This window comes from Bos grunniens, chromosome X, assembly GCF_055505025.1.
Source record: "Bos grunniens cultivar Pamir isolate PY7600 chromosome X, Bosgru_T2T1.0, whole genome shotgun sequence".
Classification (NCBI taxonomy): Eukaryota; Metazoa; Chordata; class Mammalia; order Artiodactyla; family Bovidae; genus Bos; species Bos grunniens.
In genome coordinates, this window is record NC_141194.1 from 97,794,332 (window position 1) to 97,816,347 (window position 22,016).

At 37.5% G+C, this 22,016-nt stretch overlaps 1 protein-coding gene and 1 non-coding gene across 9 annotated transcripts in view; one reads left to right on the forward strand and one right to left on the reverse strand.

The window, feature by feature from the left end:
- Positions 1-22,016, reverse strand: part of DIAPH2 (diaphanous related formin 2) — a 1,061,378-nt gene that overhangs the window by 985,851 nt on the left and 53,511 nt on the right. For 6 of the 8 annotated variants that reach the window (XM_086388305.1, XM_086388304.1, XM_086388308.1 and 3 more), the window contains exons 2-3: positions 17,234-17,266; positions 14,302-14,478 (exon numbers count right to left, since the gene is read on the reverse strand). In XM_086388305.1, the coding sequence (XP_086244431.1) occupies positions 14,302-14,478; positions 17,234-17,266 (210 nt within the window). The remainder of the gene's footprint in view (positions 1-14,301; positions 14,479-17,233; positions 17,267-22,016) is intronic. The other 2 variants (XM_086388307.1, XM_086388306.1) reach the window with 1 other exon arrangement.
- LOC147340950 (small nucleolar RNA SNORA70) lies at positions 20,254-20,386 on the forward strand. The gene has a single exon (XR_015159994.1). It is a non-coding gene; the product is annotated as a small nucleolar RNA SNORA70 (small nucleolar RNA).

Sequence of the window (22,016 nt, forward strand, 5' to 3'; positions counted from 1 at the left end):
CAAAGTTAATACTATGATTTAATAAGTGTAACTAACAATGTTCTCGTTCCACTTGGACCTATGTATTGTCAGATTTATGTTTCAACTATAAGAGACATTAAACCAAGTATCAAAATAAAATGGACTTAGAACTAAACCTTCTAATTAGTCTTTTTTTAAACAAGACATAAAAAATAATAACACAATGACATTGCTCTCACTAAAACAGTATTAATCATGTCAGCAAAGGCTTTTACACCATTAATAAATAAACTCATTTAAAATCACCTAAAAATCTTGTTCTTTGCATGTTCTTATCCCTTTCTATGTCTGTACTTTATACAAAGTACTAGTACATACACATGGGTATATTTTTTTTAGTTAAAACATGTTTGGGTTACTTGCTCAAATATATATTTTTTCTAACAGGCTAGGAAATCAGAGAGTTTAGAGACTATTACACTAGTCCAGACATTGACACTTTTTCTGTAAAGGGCCAGACAGTAAATGTTTTAGGCTTTGCAGGTCACAGGGACTTTGTCACAACTACCCAACTCCACAGTGCAAAAGGAGCCATCAACAATATGTAAACAAATGGCTGTGGCTGCATTCAACAAAATTGTGTTTATGAACACTGAATTTCACAATTTTTCATGTGCCCTGAAACAGTCTTCTTTTGATTTTCTGCAACCATTTAAAAGTATAAAATCTATTAAAAAATATAAAAAGTATAAAACTCATACAAACTAAAACCCCAGAAGCTGGGATAGTGTCTTTGTCATTTTTATGTTCCCCTGCATCTAACAAAGTATCTGGCACTCAGTAGAGAGTTGTCAAGTAAATTTCTCCATGACACAGAAATATGTCTTCGCTTTTTTTCTTCTATTTTTCCCCACAATTGTGTGCTTAGTCACTCAGTCGTGTCCGACTCTTTGCAACCCCATGGCCTGTAGCCCACCAGGCTCCTTGATCCATGGGGACTCTCCAGGCAAGAATACTGGAGTGGGTCGCTATGCCCTCCTCCAGGGGATCTTCCCAACCCAGGGATTGAACCCAGGTCTCCCACATTGCAGGTGGATTCTTTATCATATGAGCCACCAGAGACAGTAGGGATTTTCCTTAAGTTGTTCTCTGCTCTCTCTCTACTCAGAGCTTAACAGCACCTGGCATATAGAAGGCATTGGACCTTGATGAATTAAGTCATTCAAATTCTGAGAACCCTTTAATGTCAAAAAATTAAAACTCTGAAAACTCAGAAGTGACACTGGGTCTCACAGGATATTCAGATTTTCTGTTTCCTCCCTGAGCCCTTGTGCTGGGTTAAGTACTCACAAAAGCCTATTCACAGCTGTCTTATTACCATGGAAACCCTATGTTTACTTGCTTGTCTCCCTGACTAAATTCTGAGCTCTTTGGGGGCAAGGGAGGAATTGCATTAATCTGTGTGTACTTCCAGCAGGTAGCACATGACCTGGCACACTGTGCATATCAATACATGGTTGTGAAAATGCCTTCACAGCAAAAAAAAAAAAACACTAGTGGAACTTTTCAAACAGAAAAAAAAAAAACCTCTTTAAGGAACATTTCTATGTACAAATCAGAACAGACAGAAGCAATGAATTGTGAAGTTTATTAGCTACAATTAGAGAAAATTTGCAAACCTGTTTCCTTTAGTTTCTCTTCCTGGACTTCTAGCCTACTACTCCCTCATTTGTGAACCTTCAATGAGAATTGTACTTGGGAAGAAAACTTAAAAGTGACCCAGATTTAGTTACCTTTGAGATCTATTTATGGGGTGAGTTTTACTCCTCCTTTATATGCTTTACTTGGGAGTGAGTGTGTTTAAGAAAATAAAATGACTAGATCTGATGCTGGTGTTTTCTCAGTCTAATGACAAGGAGTAAAGATATTGGAAATATGAGTATAAAAAGTGGAAAGTAGGCTAAGAAGACAATTTCTAAGGATCTAGCCATTCCTGGAAACTGTTTCCATGCCCTATTATAGATTTTGAGTCCTATGCCACCAATAACTGTTTTATAGTAACTTGACCTTTAACTAAAGTTACTTATGCTGAGAGCGAGCTTCCCCAGTGGCTCAGCAGTAAAGAATCCACCTGCAATACAGGAGATGTGGGTTCAATCCCTGGGTTGGAAAGATCCCCTGCTGGAGGAAATCACAACCCACTCCAGTATTCTTGCCTGGAGAATTCCATGGACAGAGGAGCCTAGTGGGCCACAGTCCATAGGGTCGTCAGACACAATTAAGTATCCACACGCTTAGAACACTAAAAGGTTCTCATCCAGGCTAATTAACTCCTAAAAGACTGGTGTTGGGTGACAAAGAAAGCCATGACAGCAGTCACGGACAACACCTAGGGTCCAAAGTCAAACTGGCTCTCAAAACTGATGAAAAGCAAAAGTGAGAGAACAAACTGAAAACCTTTGGGATTCTTTATAAGAGTTCTACCACATGGAGTATAGGACAGACAATTTAGTATTTATTGCATATAACTACACTCTCATTAAATTATGCCAAAATGCAAAATACATTAATGTAAATTGCTGAATAGAAACAAAGTATAAAACATCACATTTGCATTGCCTTTAGTAACTGAAATTGAGGGGCTTCCCTGCTGGCTCAATGGTAAAGAATTTGCTTGCCAATGCAGGAGACACAGGTTCAACCCCTGATCCAGGAGGATCCCACATACCTTGGAGCAACTAAGCCCACGCACAATTTCTAAGCCTGTGCTCTGGAGCCCAGAAGCCATAACAAGAGAAGCCACCAAAATGAGAAGCCCACACACCACAACTAGAGAAGAGCCCCCACTTGTCACAACTAGAGAAAAACCTTGCAGTAATGAAGACCCAGCACAGCCAAAAATAATAAATAAAAATTATTTTAAAAAATGACTGAAATTGAAATGACGTGTGCCTAGAAATTAATCACAAATTATCACTAGCCTCATCTTTTGTACACAATTAAACTATTTATTTACCTATATAAGAACACAGTTCTTATAGACATATCTATAGGAATCTAGTGTGACCAGTGCAAGCTGGACATCCACTCAATAAATCATTGTACTAGCTAAAACAAATTAAATTCCAACTTGAACTTCCAAGACATCTCTATATGTTTATTTTTAAGCTTAAAATGGAAATCCCCTATCCTCCAAGCCAAAAAAAAATAACAGTTGGATACAAAAGGGCAATAATATTCAAAAGTAAACGGACAGTGTCCAGACGCATTTCTCTCCTTGCTCTAATTAATTCAGTTTGGATAAAAACGAGCTATTGCTACTGAACATTTAATAATCCTTAATTGGTATACTCAATGTACAAAGACCAGCTCAGTTACTCTCAGTAAACTCAAAGGCTAGGATATCCTAACATGTTGAATGTTACTCAATTACAGCATTATAAATTTCCTTATATTTAAAATGGAAGAGAGGAGATATTTCACCAACCTTAATTACAGACAACACAAAATGTCTGATTAACTTGAGAAACACGATGAATATGCTGCTGCTGCTGCTACTGCTGCTAAGTTGCTTCAGTCATGTCCGACTCTGTGCGACCCCATAGATGGCAGCCCACCAGGCTCCCCCGTCCCTGGGATTCTCCAGGCAAGAACACTGGAGTGGGTTGCCATTTCCTTCTCCAATGCATGAAAGTGAAAGTGAAGATGCTCAGTCGTCTCCAACTCTTAGCAACCCCATGGACTTCAGCCCAACAGGCTCCTCGGTCCATGGGATTTTCCAGGCAAGAGTACTGGAGTGGGGTGCCATTGCCTTCTCTGCGATGAATATGAACCTCATTCAAATTTGAATTTGGGGTTAAAAGTGATATGTAATATTATGACAATTCAGTCATCTTTTAAAGTTACGCTCCCCAAAATGTGGAAGAAATATTCTTGCTTTGATCCGACTACCTTTATCCACTATGGAAGATTTGAAAACATGACTGGGCTGAAAAGGGGAACAGGAATCTTAAAGAGCAAGTATAATTTACCCCATGTGGGTAATAACAAAAATCATATAAAAACAAGTGTGGTTTTTTTTTTCATTCTTAAAAGTTTTAATTAAAAAAAAAAACACTTTCTAATCATAAATTAATAGGCAAAGACTACATTTCAAGTGAAAAATCAAGTTTTACAAACTATTGAAGACTGCTAATAAACAGCGTGTGCTCCATGAAATAAGCAATCATCTAAAAGTTTCAAATTTGGAGCTTTACATCTGTCAGCAATAGCCATTGGTACCATTACTCCAAAAATCTGCCTATTACTTACTTCCTTGAGCAGCCACAATACAGAACCTGGCATATCAATGCATAACAGATGTCAGTGTCAATGGTACATGTGTATGTGCATGCTAAGTCACTTCAGTCTTGTCTGACTCTTTGTGATCCTATGGACTGTAGCCCATCAGGGTCCTCTGTCCATGGGATTTCCCAGGCAAGAATACTGGAGTGGGTTGCCATGCCCTTCTTCAGGACATCTTCCCAACCCAAGGACTGAACCCATGTCTCTCTCATCTTTTGTGTTGGCAGGCAGCTTCTTTATCACTAGCACCACCTGGGAAGCCCCAGTGGTACATTAGTAATCACCTTTGACTGAGTGGATCACAACAAACTGTGGAAAATTCTTAAAGAGATGGGAATACCAGACCACCTGAACTTCCTCCTGAGAAATCTAAATGCAGGTCAAGAAGCAACAGTTAGACTGGACATGGAACAACAGACTGGTTCCAAACTGGGAAAGGAGTATGTCAAGGCTGTATATTGTCACCCTGCTTATTTAACTTAGATGCAGAATGACAGGCTGGATAAAGCACAAGCTGGAATCAAGATTGCTGGGAGAAATATCAATAACCTCAGAAATGCAGATGACACCACCCTTATGGCAGAAAGCAAAGAAGAACTACTAAAGAGCCTCTTGACGAAAGTGAAAGAGGAGAGTGAAAAAGCTGGCTTAAAACTCAATATTCAGAAAACTAAGATCATGGTATCTGGTCCCGTCACTTAATGGCAAATTGATGGGGAAACAATGGAAACAGTGACAGACTTCATTTTCTTGGGCTCCAAAATCATTGCACATCGTGACTGCAGCCATGAAATTAAAAGACTCTTGCTCCTTGGAAGAAAATGTATGACACACCTAGACAGCATACTAAAAAGCAGAGACATTACTTTGCTGAAAAAGGTCCATCTAGTCAAAGCTATGGTTTTTCCAGTAGTCATGTACGGATGTAAAAGTTGGACTATAGAGAGAGCTAAGCACTGAAGAATCGATGCTTTTGAACTTTGGTATTGGAGAAGACTCTTCAGAGTCCCTTGGACTGCAAGGAGATCCAACCAGTCAATCCTAAAGGATTTCAGTCCTGAATATTCACTGGAAGAACTGATGCTGAAGCTGAAACTCCAATACTTTGGTCACCTGATGCAAAGAACTGACTCATTGGAAAAGACCCTGATGCTGGGAAAGATTGAAGGCAGGAGGAGAAGGGGACAACAGAGGATGATATGGTTGGATGGCATCACCGACTCGATGGACATGAGTCTGAGTAAGCTCTGGGAGCTGGTGATAAACAGGGAAGCCTGGCGTGCTGCAGTCCATAGGGTCGCAAAGAGTCAGACAGGACCGAGCGACTGAACTGAACTGACCTCAGTAGTAAAGTAAAACCTAACTGTCCGGATCTTTCAGTTAACTGGACTTGTTCCAGGATTTTACTTGGCTATAAAGTGTCAAGTTATTTTTGAAACGAGCTATTAGTAGCTAAATAAAAGTTACAGTAATCAAAGAATTAATATTTTCTTTAAAAAAATCTATACTAATTTCATATTGAGCCCAATATTTCCCTATTATCTACATCTACAAGCCTATATGGGGAGAACTGCTGCTGACAGATATGATCCTCATATAGAACAACAATTTCAATTATCAGAGTAATGAGGATTTATTTGAATGTTGCCTTTTATTATTTAAGCCTTTCACCAAAAGTTTCACCAAAATATATCATCACCCAGAAATCCCAAATAATAAATTATATTGCAATTTTTACATATTTCTTCTCAAGTATCCCATACTCTATTTCTGTGTATAATGTGCTATTTTATGCAATTATTTTAAATGCTTCATACCTCAAGGTATGTTATCCTAAAACACATACAAGGTGTTTGGGCCCAATGGTCTAAACTTCTGTAGTTCTCTAAAGTCTAAAATATCTGGTAAGAGGAATACCACAACAAAGGATGAGAATCAAGAGAGATAAGATTGTCATAATAGCCATCAATTACATCATTGTAACAACATCTATCACATTATTTGTTCATGGAAGGACACCCACAAAAGAATTTTAAAAAAAGGGAAATTTCATATCTAGAAATTGACTTCTATGTTTTAGAAACAGAAAGACTTCAGACTGTTAACTCAATCAACTTTGAAAACAGCATTTTAACAGTTTTCCATTAGTAAATTGCGGGCCTCCTTCTTTACAAGTAATGCTTTATAAAAAGCAGTAACTTGTAAAAATACAACTTTCCATCTCAAGTTGATTTTATCTGTGAGGCAATGTACCTCTGAGTTGCCTTCTACTTCCACTGAGTATGTGTGCAAGGAAAATGTACAAAATTTAAATTCAGCTTAAATGTAAAATTATTAAAGATAGAGATTACCAAAATGCCAATGTTTTAGATTTTTGTGTACCTAAATTTAAGTTCCACCTCAACCCCTTATTAGCTTAGGCAAGTTACAGAACCAATTTCTTTACCCTCTTCCTAAGCCTTAATATGCAAAGAAATAGAGGAAAACAATAGAATGGGAAAAATGCTGGGCTGGAGGAAGCACAAGCTGGAATCAAGATTAGTGGGAGAAATATCAATAACCTCAGATATGCAAATGACACCACCCTTGTGGCAGAAAGTGAAGAAGAACTACTAAAGAGTCTCTTGATGAAAGTGAAAGAGGAGAGTGAAAAAGTTTGCTTAAAGCTCAACATTCAGAAAACTAATATCATGGCATCTGGTCCCATCACTTCATGGCAAATAGATGGGGAAACAGTGGCTGACTTTATTTTTTGGGGCTCCAAAATCACTGCAGATGGTGATTGCAGACATGAAATTAAAGGACTCTTACTCCTTGGAAGGAAAGTTATGACCAACCTAGACAGCATATTAAAAAGCAGAGACATTACTCTGTCAACAAAAGTCTGTCTAGTGAAGGCTATGGTTTTTCCAGTAGTCATGTATGGATGTGAGAGTTGGACTATAAAGAAAGCTGAGTGCCAAAGATTGATGCTTTTGAACTGTGGTGTTGGAGAAGACTCTTGAGAGTCCCTTGGACTGCAAGGAGATCCAACCATTCCATCCTGAAGGAGATCAGTCCTGGGGGTTCACTGGAAGGACTGATGTTGAAGCTGAAACTCCAATACTTTGGCCACCTGATGCAAAGAGCTGACTCACTGGAAAAGACCCTGATGCTGGGAAAGATTGAGGACAGGAGGAAAAGGCAACGACAGAGGATGAGATGATTGGATGGCATCACTGACTCAGTGGACATGGGTTTGGGTGAACTCCCGGAATTGGTGATGGACAGGGAGACCTGGCGTGCTGCAGTTCATGGGGTCACAAAGAGTTGGACATGACTGAGCGACTGAACTGAACTGAAGCCTTAATATCCTTATCTGAAAAATAGAGTATAACTATGTTGCCTACTTTGCAGCACTGTCACAAGGATCAGCTGAAATAATACAAATAAAGTATTCAATTACATGCTGGGCCCATAAGTGCACAGTAAATGTGAGCTATGATAATTCATAAAATAAGTTGTTCATTTAATCTGATTATAGTCAAACAAAAGATAATAAAGAAAATATATAATGTTTAATATACAAGTAGACTTCTCTCACGGAGAAGGCAACGGCACCCCACTCCAGTACTCTTGCCTGGAAAATCCCATGGACGGAGGAGCCTGGAAGGCTGAAGTTCATGGGGTTGTTAAGAGTCGGACACGACTGAGCGACTTCAATTTCACTTTTCACTTTCATGCATTGGAGAAGGAAATGGCAACCCACTCCAGTGTTCTTGCCTGGAGAATCCCAGGGACGGGGAAGCCTGGTGGGCTGCCGTCTATGGGGTCGCACAGAGTCGGACATGACTGAAGTGACTTAGCAGCAGCAGCAGCAGACTTCTCTCAAAGAAGAGACACAACCATTTAAAAGTTTTTTTTTTTTTTAATTGATCTTTTGTTTTTACTTTTAAGCAAACCACAATTCTCTGATTTCCTCTTCCAACATTTCCATGGAAGGAAAAATTATCATTTGGACAATGTGGCACCAGGTTGTACCTTTCTTTAACATTTATGAATCCACAAGTAAATCTTTTAAAAAACATGTCACATTTAAAGAGGGATGTGGTAAACTGCTGATGAAATATTAGAATTAATATTCAAACCACAAAACAAAAATTCTATAAAAGGTTTGAAAACACTGTAAATGCTGTACACAAATTTAAAAATTTAAAACAGCCAGGAATCATTTTTTGTTTATGGCTATCATCACGTAAAATGAATGCGTGTAACTGAAGCAAATGAGCAAATGAAAAGGGTAGTAGAGGAAGATATCAAAAGGGTCAAATTGTGAAAATGTTAGTCACTCAGCCACGTCCAACTCTTTGCAACCCCTTGGACTGTAGCCCACCAGGCTCCTCTGTCCATGGAATTCTCCAGGCAAGAATATTGGAGTGGTTTGCCATTTCCTTCTCCAGGGGATCTTCCCAACCCAGGGATCGAACCCAGGTCTCCCACATTGTAGGCAGATTCTTTACCACCTGAGCCACCAGGAAAGTCCTTCAGAAAGGTAAATTGGGGATCAAATCATAGAGGGCCTTACTCTTTTAAGGATACTGGTTTTTGTATCCTGGAGGAATTAGGAAGCCATAGGAGAGATTTGAGAAGCTATGGAGAGATTTCAGAAGCTATGGAAAGATTTGAGAACCCAAATGACATGATGTTGTCAGGTTTTAAATGGGTAATATTTGAGAATACACTGTAGAGGGTCATGGTGGAAGCAGGGAGACAAGTGAGGAACTCTGTTAATCATAATAGCTCTGCCACTCCTGTAGCAGCCTAGGTGAGGCTTCAACTAGTATGGGACCAGTGAAGGTGGTAAGAAATGGTCAGCTTTTACAAGTACCTTACTTTGAGGGTAGAGCTTATGGGTTTCCTAGCAAATTAAATGTGGAATGTGACAAAGAGAGAGTAATCAAGGATAATCCTAAAGTGTTTGGCCCAAGTAACTGAACAGATGGATATACCATCGACTGAGAAGGGGAAGACACCAGGAGGAGCAAGTCTGGAGGAGAATATTAACAGCTTAGTTTTTTGATATGGTACTTTTAGAAGTCTACTGACCATCCATCCAGGGAGAGTGGCTGATTACGAAATAGGATTATGAGAGTCTTGATTTCAGACATGAGGACTAAGCTGGAGATAAATTTGAAAATTGTGAGCATACAAATGGAATGTAAAGCCATAGAATTAGTTGCAATAACAAAAAAAGATAGTGTAGAGAAGAGAAGATTCCAAGGACTGATCCCCAGGCCCCTCCAACATTTAAAAGTTGAGGACACTAAAAGGAATCAGCAAAGAAAACTGAAGCAGCAGCCAAAGAGTTTGAAGAAAAACAAAATTAATGCCCCAGGGGGGTAAGGGGAGGGAGATGTATAACCAACTGCATCAACACTGCTGGTAGGTTGGTTAAGATAAGAACTGAGAACTGAATATGGGGCTAGGCAGCATGATTTTTGGTGACACTGATAAACCCCATTTTGATAGAATGATGGGATAGAGGCTAGATAGAGTGAGTTTAGGAGAGAAAGTAGGACGAGAGAAATCAGAAGCAGTGAATATAAACAAAATTATTAGGTGTTTTGCTTCAAAGGACAGTAAAAACTGAGCAGCAATAGGCTAGGGGCATAAGATCATGAAAAAGTTGTAAAGTGAGATAGCATGTTTGTAAGGTGCTGGGAAGGGCAGACAACAGAGGAGAAAATGATTGGAGTAATGTCCTTGAGTAGGTCAAAAGGAATGGAATCTTCTACACAAATGGGAGGATTGAAAGATGAAAACTTCATCTATGGTGACAAGGAGATATGGTGGTGGGAGTCTGTGGAAGTTCTCTTCTGATCACTTCAGTTTACTCATGAAATTAGGCACCAAGATCATCAGCAGAGCATGAACATGGGTAAGAGTTCTGAGGATTGAGCAGCAAAGTAAAGGTGTGAAATAATCATCGATAAGTATGGTGGAGGGAATGGAGTAGGGACGTGTAAGATGACTGAAAACAGAAGGGCCTACTTGGAGCTTTAGAAAAGAAACCTGTTTCAGAATCATTAATAAAGCATCACTGGATCAGAACAGGAAAAACCTGGAGGACAAGAGGAAGACCAGATAGGAGGCAATTTTCATAGTCTGTGAGAAAAAATCAGAGAGGGATATTGTCTAAAGTAGGGTAAGAGCAGCTGGAGGACAACTGTGGAAAAAGACGTCAAAGTCATTGCAAAAGCAGAACCAATGGCATTTGGAAAGCAATTAGAAATGACAGAGGAAACAAATGGCCTGGAAGACGGCCCATAATTGTTGAGTTAAAGTAAACTAGAATATGGCAATGCCACTGATTAACTCAAAGAACTATTTTACTTCCATAAAAATTAGTAACCAATTTGTCAGCAGATTAAAGGAGTATCATTTGAGTGAAATCTGAGTGAAAATAAGAAGACTTTAAAAAAAAAAAAGATTAAAAAGTTTGATTAGTGTCAAAAAATGTTTGTTTCTATTGTTGTTGGTTGGGGTGATTAAGACAAGACAATCCCATTGCAAACTGAAGGGCAGTCTAGGTGATGAGGAAATATTGGAAACTGAAGAACAGAGCTTTATTTGATAAAGGAATGAAATACAATAAATATTCATAAAATTATTTTTATAGAAAACTTTATGCCAGGCATTATTCCAGGAATATCATCTCCTTTAATCCTTAAATAAACCATATAATGTAGACACTATTATAATTTTGTTAAGAGTTATGGAAAATAAAGTGCTGAGAAGATGTATCATGACTTCACAGGGTAATGTGATTAACGGCACAGCCAGAACTCAAACTCAAGTCTGAATGACCCCAGAGTTCAGCTCTTAACCACTACACAAACATACCCTGTAAAATTAAAGGCCTGGAAAAGGTAGTATAGGTTATTTACCTTTCGAGAAGAATTTTGGGTTAAAGATCTCAGAGGTGGAATCATTCAAAAGAATGACACAGTCCAAAGTGCTGTCATGCCTAAAATTGGCTAAATACATACATGAAGAGGTTAGAGTTCAGAAGACCAAGGAACTAAGGGTAAAAAAGCAATGGCAAGATTATCAATGTAATAGTAGAAATCACCAAAATGAATAACAAGGGAAAGGTTAAAAGGATAACCAGGTGCTATCATCATCAAGGTCAGTCAGCAGATAATAGACCTTAAAAGACAAAGGGTTATTGAAAGACCATTCAAGGAACATGGCAGGAAGGTCTGAAGAAGAGTGGATATGTCAGGACTTGTGTCATGGGAAAAGTTGGATGTCAGCTTTGGCTAGACAGAAAGGGCATTAAAGGAAAAGTATAAAGATAACTCCTTCTTTGGAAGGAATGATGCTAAAGCTGAAACTCCAGTACTTTGGCCACCTCATGTGAAGAGTTGACTCATTGGAAAAGACTGATGCTGGGAGGGATTGGGGGCAGGAGGAGAAGGGGACGACAGAAGATGAGATGGCTGGATGGCATCACTGACTCGATGGACGTGAGTCTGAGTGAACTCCGGGAGTTGGTGATGGACAGGGAGGCCTGGCGTGCTGTGATTCATGAGGTAGCAAAGAGTCGGACACGACTGAGCGACTGATCTAATCTGATAAAGGGAATTTGTTTTTATTCAACAACTTTCAATGAATAGTGGGATTGGGTGTTAGATAGGAACAAGATATTCCATAATGGGCAGAGTAGAAGGGTCTAGATTTTCAGTATTCTTTTTTTTTAATTTATTTAATTGAAGGCTAATTACAATATTGTAGTGGTTTTTGCCATACACTGACATGAATCAGCCATGGGTGTATATATGTTCCCCATCCTGAGCCCCCGTCCTACTTCCCTCTCTATCCCATCCCTCAGGGTAATCCCAGTGCACCAGCCCTGAGCACCCTGTCTCATGCATTGAGAACCTGGGCTGGCGATCTATTTCATATATGATAACATACATATTTCAATGCTATTCTATCAAATCATCCCACCCTCACCTTCTCCCACACAGTCCAAGACTGTTCTATATATCCATGTCTCTTTTGCTGTCTCGCATATAGGGTCATCATTACCATCTTTCTAAATTCCATATATATGCGTTAGTATACTGTTAGTAAACAGTATACTGTTTTTCTTCCTGACTTACTTCACTCTGTATAACAGGCTCCAGTTTCACCCACCTCATTAGAACTGATTCAAATGCATTCTTTTTAATGGCTGAGTAATACTCCATTGTGTATATGTACCACTGCTTTCTTACCATTCATCTGCCGATGGGCATCTAGGTTGCTTCCATGTCCTGGCTATTGTAAACAGTGCTGTGATGAACATTGGGGTACACATGTCTCTTTCAATTCTGGTATCCTCAGTGTGTATGCCCAGCAGTGGGATTGCTGGGTCATAAGGCAGTTCTATTTCCAGTTTTTAAGGAATCTCCACACTGTTCTCCATAGCGGCTTACTAGTTTGCATTCCCACCAACAGTGTAAGAGGGTTCCCTTTTCTCCGCACCCTCTCTAGCATTTATTGTCTGTAGGCTTTTTGATAGCAGCCATTCTGACTAGTGTGAGATGGTACCTCATTGTGGTTTTGATTTGCATTTCTCTGATAATGAGTGATGTTGAGCATCTTTTCATGTGTTTGTTAGCCATCTGAATGTCTTCTTTGGAGAAATGTCTATTTAGTTCTTTGGCCCATTTTTTGATTGGGTCATTTATTTTTCTGGAATTGAGCTGCAGGAGTTGCTTATATATTTTTGAGATTAATTCTTTGTCAGTTGCTTCGTTTGCTATTATTTTCTCCCATTCTGAAGGCTGTCTTTTCACCTTGCTTATAGTTTCCTTCATTGTGCAAAAGCTTTTAAGTTTAATTAGGTCCCATCTGTTTATTTTGCTTTTATTCCCATTACTCTGAGAGGTGGGTCATAGAGGATCCTGCTGTGATGTATGTCAGAGAGTGTTTTGCCTATGTTTTTCTCTAGGAGTTTTATAGTTTCTGGTCTTACGTTCAGATCTTTAATCCATTTTGAGTTTATTTTTGTGTATGGTATTAGAAAGTGTTCTAGTTTCATTCTTTTACAAGTGGTTGACTAGTTTTCCCAGCACCACTTGTTAAAGAGACTGTATTCTCCATTGTATATTCTTGCCTCCTTTGTTAAAGATAAGGTGTCCATAGGTGCGTGGATTTATCTCTAGGTTTTCTACTTTGTTCCATTGATAGATTTCCAGTATTCTTAACCTCTTATTTGGAGATCTTTGAAACTCTTTTAGTCCTTAACTCAAAATGAATAGATATCCACACACACCAAAACAATTGCCATGATAAGTGGAATAGAACTAGAAATGAATAAATCATGAATCAGGATCTCCACTTCTTTGATCAAGCAAATCCATCCAATATGCCCTGAAACCTCATCTCTCCTCTTACTATAAACTGCTGAAAAATCAAAATATTATATTTATTATCTAAGAAATAATCTAGACCACAAACTAGATCGTATTTAATATAAAAAGCATGCTAGAAAATATAGATGGTATGACTATGGATAATAAAACAATCTTGGAGGAATTATTCTGTCTCCTCTATGTTTTGTTTTGTTTTGTTTTGTTTTTTACAACATTGTGTCCTCTAAACTCTACTTCATATACCTAACATGATACTTTATATTGTTTTCAGAGAACTGGACTTAGGCCTGTTTAGCTTAATAGGAGAGAAACACAAATTAGGTAGTTAAAAAACTGATCCAGTGTGCCACAGACTACTGAATAACAGAGAATGAAAATAAATAAGACAGCCCCTGCTTTTAGGAGCTCATAGTGGAAGAGACAAACATGTTGTAGCTCAAAAAACCAGATACTTTCAAAAAAAATTTTGTTATATCAACAAGTTTCTGGCCTCTCCTTTATGTGATATAAACACAGTCCATACAAACAGCCCTACTTCCAACCCAGTGCTATGCACTTGAAAATTATAACAAAATCAGGGTGTCTAACTTACCATCATTTTTTCAAATAAATCCAGTACTTCCTTTTCGGACAAATTCAAAGATCGTTCATCATATAATGGCTGAGCAGCTGGAAACTCATTCATCGCAACTTGAGAATCAAGAGGATGTTGGATAAGAAGTTTTTCCTTTTTCACAGTAGATTTTCTGAAACTTGTAATTCGGTCACGCTGCAAACAGAAAGGAAAAAAGAAGCCCTAAGGAACAAATCAAGAATCACCAACATCAGAAACCAAAACATCAAAATGGCAGTTAGTATAATATATATTATTGTCTTTTTGACAAAATGTTATTTTAAGCAGCAAGCTCCACTTAGAGACTGTACTACTGTGAAACCTTGAAGTAGCTCGATAGCCTCAGAAGTCTAGGGGGTGAAAAGTATTCCTCAAAAGTGAAACTTAGGTCCTTGTCATTGCTGTTTTGCACAGTAAATAGGTGAGAAAAGTCTGATCTCAAAGTCATGTGGTGGTTTGAGGGAGAATGTGTCTTTGGCACCAACTTTGAAACTATGAGGGAAGAAAAAGAAAAGGATATTCAATTCTAAGGGGGAAATTATACTAACATTTCTGTTCTTCAAAATGCCAAAATAATTGTGACAAGTATCTATGAGCACTTTGGCAATGTAGTGGTAGAATATAATGGTTAAGAGCATGGACTATGGAGCCAGACTCCCTGGGTTTGAATCTGCAATTCACTAGGTCGGCTACCCTGTGCAAACTCCTTGGTCTCCAACTGTCTCCTCATTTCTAAAATAGGGTAACAAGTTAATACATATAGAAGGAAGGAATGAAAGGAAGAGAAGAAGGGAGGGGAGAGAGAGAAAGCAAGAAAAGAGTTATTGTGAGATCTAAAAATACACATGTAGTGTACTTAGCTGCTATTTATTACTATTGCTGTTTTTACTATTATTACCCTCACCTTTTCTTCCCTAAAAGGACCAACAAGGAAGCAGAACAAAATTAAAAACATTATCTGTTCCATTTTCTGGAAATATAACACAAACAGAAATATCTTATTCCTAAAAACAAAACTATGAAGAACTTGCCACTTTATAGATATTGACTCAGAACCATTGATTCCATGCACAATCTCTTATAATTAGCTTGCAATTTCACATAAAGTGAGTTAACAACTCCAGTTGCCTGTAAACAGGCCATTCTGTTTTGAACCACAGCACGGTGAACATCAAAAATTAGCAATGACCAGAAAACTGAATGCAACTCAGTTTTATTCTGGTTTCTGTTAAGAAGCACATGCATACTGTCAGCTCATGTCAAACAAGCAGATATGTTAGATAGGACGTCAGTGCCTGTCACTGCCATGTTACCAAGTGCTTATAAATCACTTCAACAATACAAAGCATTGCAGACGTTCTTACCACAATGTTGTCAACTACTGTTGACCCATATTAAAAAAAAAAAAAAATCTGTGATTTTCATTCAAAGAACACTTTTTTTTAATAAAAAGTATACTTTGAAAGAAATATGAGCAGTTTTAAGCAGCTTATTTAGGATTCCAAAAATGATCTTAGTACATGGTTGCTTATAAAGAGATTATGTAAATCATATTTTAGAGGTGGGAAGAAACTTGAAAAACCATCTAGGTTGACTCTCATTTCACAGAAAAAGTAACTTGCCAAATTGACAAGTCCCTGGTTCCTAGCCCAGTGGTCACTAAAGATTCACTTCTTCAAATCATCTTCTATATTTTCCAATTTTCTTTTAAATTTGAAAGTCTTTGAGGAAAATTAAGTTGGATTAGATATGTAGTATATCTTCAAACAACTCAAGAAAAAATATTAAGCAATCCCAAATAAGCTGAGTACATAACCAAGAATCAAATTTTACTAAAAGATATGGTGGACATAAAAGCATTTAAATATGCAATCAACCATTAAATTAACATATTTCTATTCCTTTCCCTTTATATCACTTAATATTTACTTTTGCAGTGCTGGCTTGTTTATACTGAATAGCATTATTTACATATATATTTGATCTTCCACTATGCCATTCACTTCGATCTAGAAAATTGGCTTTTGCTTTCAGCTATATCTTGATAAGAAAATAAAATTAAGCCATATACTTTCACTTCCTTAAATCATGAATAATATTCTACACTATTTGTAGATAGGTAATTTCACAGAGAAAAAAAAAATGACACTGCTTAAAATACCTTTTTTTAAAAGTTTAGCTATTAAGTGAAGTCGCTCAGTCATGTCTGACTCTTTGCGACCCCATGGACTGTAACCTACCAGGATCCTCCGTCCATGGGATCTTCGAGGCAAGAGCACTGGAGTGGGTTGACATTTCCTTCTCCAGGGCATCTTCTTGACGCAGGGATTGAACCCAGGTCTCCCGCATTGTAGGCAGATGCTTTACCATCTGAGCCACCAGGGTATTAGGTATTAAAGGGCACACTTAAATTTTAAGCCCATAATTTTAATAAGTTTTACTACAATAGACTTAGCTCAAAAATACTTGAGGATTTTAAATTTAATAGCACATTTCTGGCTAACACAATGAACTTAACTTCCTTTCTATTTTAAATTAATTTCCTTTACTGTTAATATTAATACTTAACATATTCAGGGTCGATTTACATGGCTACTGAAAAAGGAAACATTTGTGCTTTCCAGAGTTAGATTTATATAGGTTTTTTAATTGCTTAAGGTATGTATCAGGATGGCAATATCAAAATTATTTTGAGATCTCATAGAGTTGTTTCTTTTTACATTCAAAAAAAGAAAAGTCTGATTTTTTTGCAGACATCTGCTGTTTTTTATTGACAATTCTTCCATCTACTGTACTTTATAAACATCTAGACTTTTCACATTGTTACATATATCAATGCTTTAATGTCCACCCACTTTAATAAAAAAAGCAACATGCATAATATAATAACATGCTACTAAGTCCACCTTACCACATCATCTGCCAAAGTTTTTATTTGAATATTCTATTAAAACCAAAAAAAAAAAAAAACTGTCAGACAAGAGACATTTACAGATCAAACAAGAAAATATCTGAATGATTCTCATTTTTTATTTTATCAACTAAAACTCTTCAAAAAGAATTAGAAAATTTAAATATATCATATAAACATAAAAATTCTTTACAAGAGAAAAAAACTTTTTAAGGATTAAAAATGACGATTTGGTGGAGGGGGTGTCTCTTTGTTTTACAAGATGACTCCCAAATTCTCAAAGTCAGATTTAGATCACATATCATTACTACAGTGTTCAAATGTGACATAAGATATAACAAAGTCATAAGCCCTGTCAAGCTTTTTCAAAGTTTTAGCATGAATAATCATATTTTTAAGTGACATAAATTTTTTAAAACCATGAACAATAGGAAAAATGTCACATTTAATTGTAGTGAAATACCATGAAACAGCTCAGTCTAGAACTCAGTTATGGATAGATATTTATAGAACACTTTATAAATATTCTAGATAACATTGAACTTACCGATTCTGTTAATATATGCCCATTTCTCAAAACCTCCAACACTTTTTTTTGCACGTGGTTTTCTACCTCTAACGTTGAGAATCATTGGAAATGGTACATTCCAGTTTAGAAGATACAGTGACTAATTAAAATTACCATACAGCATATATAGGCACAACTACTTCAAGATTTAGATACAGCAAAATTACAATAACAAAAGAGGAGCACGAAAGCCGTTATATTATATAAATATGTTGAAGTATGTTGAAGTGCTAGTTAAGAAATGTGATTAGGAAAGAATCAGATTTTTAAAAATCATGTTAGGAACAGAAATTAACCCTTCTACAACATCCTATACATTTATTTCCTACAATAGAAGCTGAATGATGTACATCATGCATGCTCACATCCCTTTTAACTAAGAAAAATATGTGGCTCACTGGTGGGAAGAATTCTAGTAGGAGTTTTAAGTGAGAAGTATTTGGTCACAGGGTCTCATAAAATCATCTTCAAATACCACCAACTAAATGATATTAAAGATCATCCTCCCCTCCATCAGTTGGGACAAATATGCTATTATACATGTAGTTCTTTTTCTACTTTTAAGCTGTTGATTCCCTCAAGGATTTACATAACTACATCTTTGTACTATGTCTTTATCACATCCTGCTGACACAAACCCCAATCAATCTTTGCTGCCTATAAAAAAGAAAGTAAGGGGGAGTATTTATATCACAACTGAAGCCTTTTTAAGAGAGATCGATTCACCCTAAGACTATCTCTACCTGGTAAGTTCTCTTTAATTTTCCCAGTGGGGTACAGAAAACTGTTTTATGCACAATGACAAGCTTCGTGATTTTCTGTAATGCAAAATCAGAGTGAGAAATGTCAAAGTCTCAAAAGTGCCGCACTTAGCCTGCTACCTGTCCACCTGTGTTATTTATTAGTTATACTGTTCTTCAAACAACCACTGCTTTTCTTTTTTTTCCATCCTTTGGGATTATAAACTCAAGATTGGAAGCATATATGTATCTTCAAAGTAAGAATGTAAATTCAGGGGAAATAAGATTTAATTTAGTCAGTTCTCTAAGTTAAGGTATACACATGTCTTGAATACTTTAAATCTGTATCTCAATTGAATATATGTTGACAGTTTAATTGTGGGGGACAGAAACAAACAAAAAACATTGCTAGCAATATTTCCACTTTGTCTTACGGGAAGAAACTTTAGTTCTCTTCTCCCACCCCCACTCTCCATTTTGAAATTATCATTTTTTATCCATATTAAATTCTATTATATGGAGTTAGACACTATTAAATTGGATGAAATTTGAGATAATATGATCAAAACCTCTCAATTTACAAATGATGGAACTGAACCTTGTGGAGGCTAAATGACTCAACCACAGACCACAGATATGATTGTTACTAGATACTAACTCTTAGTCAATGGTCAGTGGCCTCTTCAGTTGGTATAATTAAGCTGTAGGATATTAGGGTTGAACTACTGAATTGAAACAGTTCATGGTAATCTAAAATTCACAGATATGTCCCAAGCCCTATTAGTTTAATTTTCCTTTGGGTAACTTCCTTTTGTCACCATTAACAGAAGGTCAAGCATCACCTCGAAGAGCATTCCCCTCCAACCAAAGTCTTTGCCTAACACATCTTAACGTATCATCTACTGAATTCACTTTAACCAATATATACTAATGTTCTTCAATCAGCTATTCTTCATATACAAACTAAATATAAATTTAGATTCTTTGGTCTTTCATTATTCTTAATTGCTAATTATACCTTAATACTGCCACAATTGTAAGAATCAGAGCTCTTCTCTCAGATCTGGAAGGTGGGTAATAGGAGGGCAAATATAGTAGCAAAAAGTGAGTAGACAATTAATAACCCAGCGGAAACACTACATAAGCCCAAAGGATGATCACAAAGGGTCAGGACAGACTTTCAAAAAGAAGGGTCGCATTTATGGTAAGGGTACGATCTGGATCCCACTCCTCCAGTTTCAAGTCTTCCATATCACCTTGGTTTCCTCCCTCTCCTTAATTCCCTATAGCCAAACAGTTGTCAAGTTCCATAGTGATCTTTCTGCAGTTGCTTCTTCATTCTCATACAAACCAACCATTTAGAGTCTAGTCATGGCAGTGGCCTCATAATAATTATCTCTGCCACAATTCTCTCCTCATTACCAAAGTAACATCCTTTTTTTTTTTTTTTTCAGTTGATGAGTTGCCTTTATTTTTATTTTTAGTATAAATTTATTTATTTTAATTGGAGGCTAATTATTTTACAATATTGTATTGGTTTGCCATACATCAACATGAATCTGCCACGGGCGTATGCTTCAAGTTGCCACTGCATCACCTCATTCCTAGATTTCTGTAAGAGCCCCCTAGCTTATGTCCCTATTTCCAGGTTACCCTGCTACAGTTAATTCTGAACACACTGACGAAGTGACACTGTTTAAACCCAAGTCAGTTTGCAGCCAGTTAAACCAACTGTGCTCTTTCCCCATTGGGGCCCAGTGTGCAATGGCTATAAACAGCAGCCTCCTCAATAGTGTATGCAGCCGTTGCCTGTACAAGTTTCCCTAAGGGACCTTGGAGACAACCCTTGCCAGTGAACCTTCATGACTGGCATGCTGTCCCCAGTCTAGGCTCCACATGTACTAGGCAGTGGTACATGCACTGCCTTTGGAAAGCCCCAGGGCACAGTGGCCAGGGTCCACTTTGGCCAAGTCATAACATCCATCCACACCAAGCTGCAGAGCAATGAGCATGTAATTGAAGCCCTACACAGGGCCAAGTTCAAGTTCCCTGGTCGCCAGAAGATTCACATCTCCAAGAAGTGGGAAATTACTAAATTTAATATGGATAAAATTGAAAACATGGTGGCAGAAAAGCAGCTCATCCCAGATGGCTGTGTGGTCAAATACATCCCTAATGCTGGCCCTCTGGACAAATGGCAGCCCCTGCGATCATGAAAGCCTTGGTGTTGTCCCCTCCTTACACACACCAATAAATTCTACTTTCCGGTCCAAAAAAAGAAAGAAAGAAAAAGCTAAGGAAATCTGAATAAACCATGGACTTTAGTTAGGAAAAAAAAAAAAAAAGTCAGATCATATCACTCCTCTGCTCAAAACTTTTCAATGGCGCCCTATTTTCACTTCCAGTGAAAGTCAAAGTCCTTACAAGAGCCTGCAAGGCCCTACAGAGCTGCACACTCTCCATATCCCTCTGACCTCATCTCCTACTACTGTTTCTTTCATTCACTCAGCTCCAGTCACACCAACCACTTCACCGTTCCCCAAGAAGGCAGTAAGCCACATGTACTGTCTCTTCTCTTTGCCTGGAAGGATTTTTTCTGTAATCCATATAGCCCCTTCTATCACTTCTTCCCCTTTCAAGTTCTTGCTCAGGGAGACCTACTCTGTCCATCCTATTTAAATGGAAATACCCACCTCCTCCACACACTCTTGACCTGCTTTACCACACTCTGCTTTTCTTTTTAATAAAGCTTACCACATTCTCACACAGTCTATAATTTATTTTTGTTTATTTCTCCCACTAAAAGTATGAGCTCCATGAGAACAGAGATTTTCATCTGTTTGGTTAAGGGATGTAACCCTAATGCCTAGAGCAGTGCTTGGCACACAGAACTCGATAAAAAACTATAAATGACTATTACTTGCCCATCTGTATTTAAAGGCTCCTGACAGAATAAAGACTAATATCCTTAATACAGCATTCAAAGTCCTATATTATTCAGCCCTAGGCTACCTTCTGCATCTTCCTTCATGATCTATATGCTATGGAAAAATGGTAATCCTTTTTCCATCACATACCTATGTCCTGTTTGAGCACCCACTCTTCCCTCTATTGGAATGCCCATCCAGCTAGGTACATTTCTACTTCTAGAGCTTCCCTTGAGTTTAAAGTTGGTTATTAATAAGCCAAATGTGGGCCCCTGGTCAAAAATGGAGAATTATGCTTTGTTTACTGTCTTCTTAAGACTTTTTTCCCTAAAAGGCATCTTCGAATGATAAAGCACCTTAAGACAAAGGGGAAATTATATTCACATAAAAAATTATCCCAATTACTTGTGACAGAGAACCATAAAGAAAAACACTCTGCTTATGATTTCTTGATTTATAAGTTTCATTCAACTAGGGTGTATATCCTATATAACTATGCACATTTGACTGATAAGGATATTTTTCTCAGAGATTTCCCTCATGTAAAA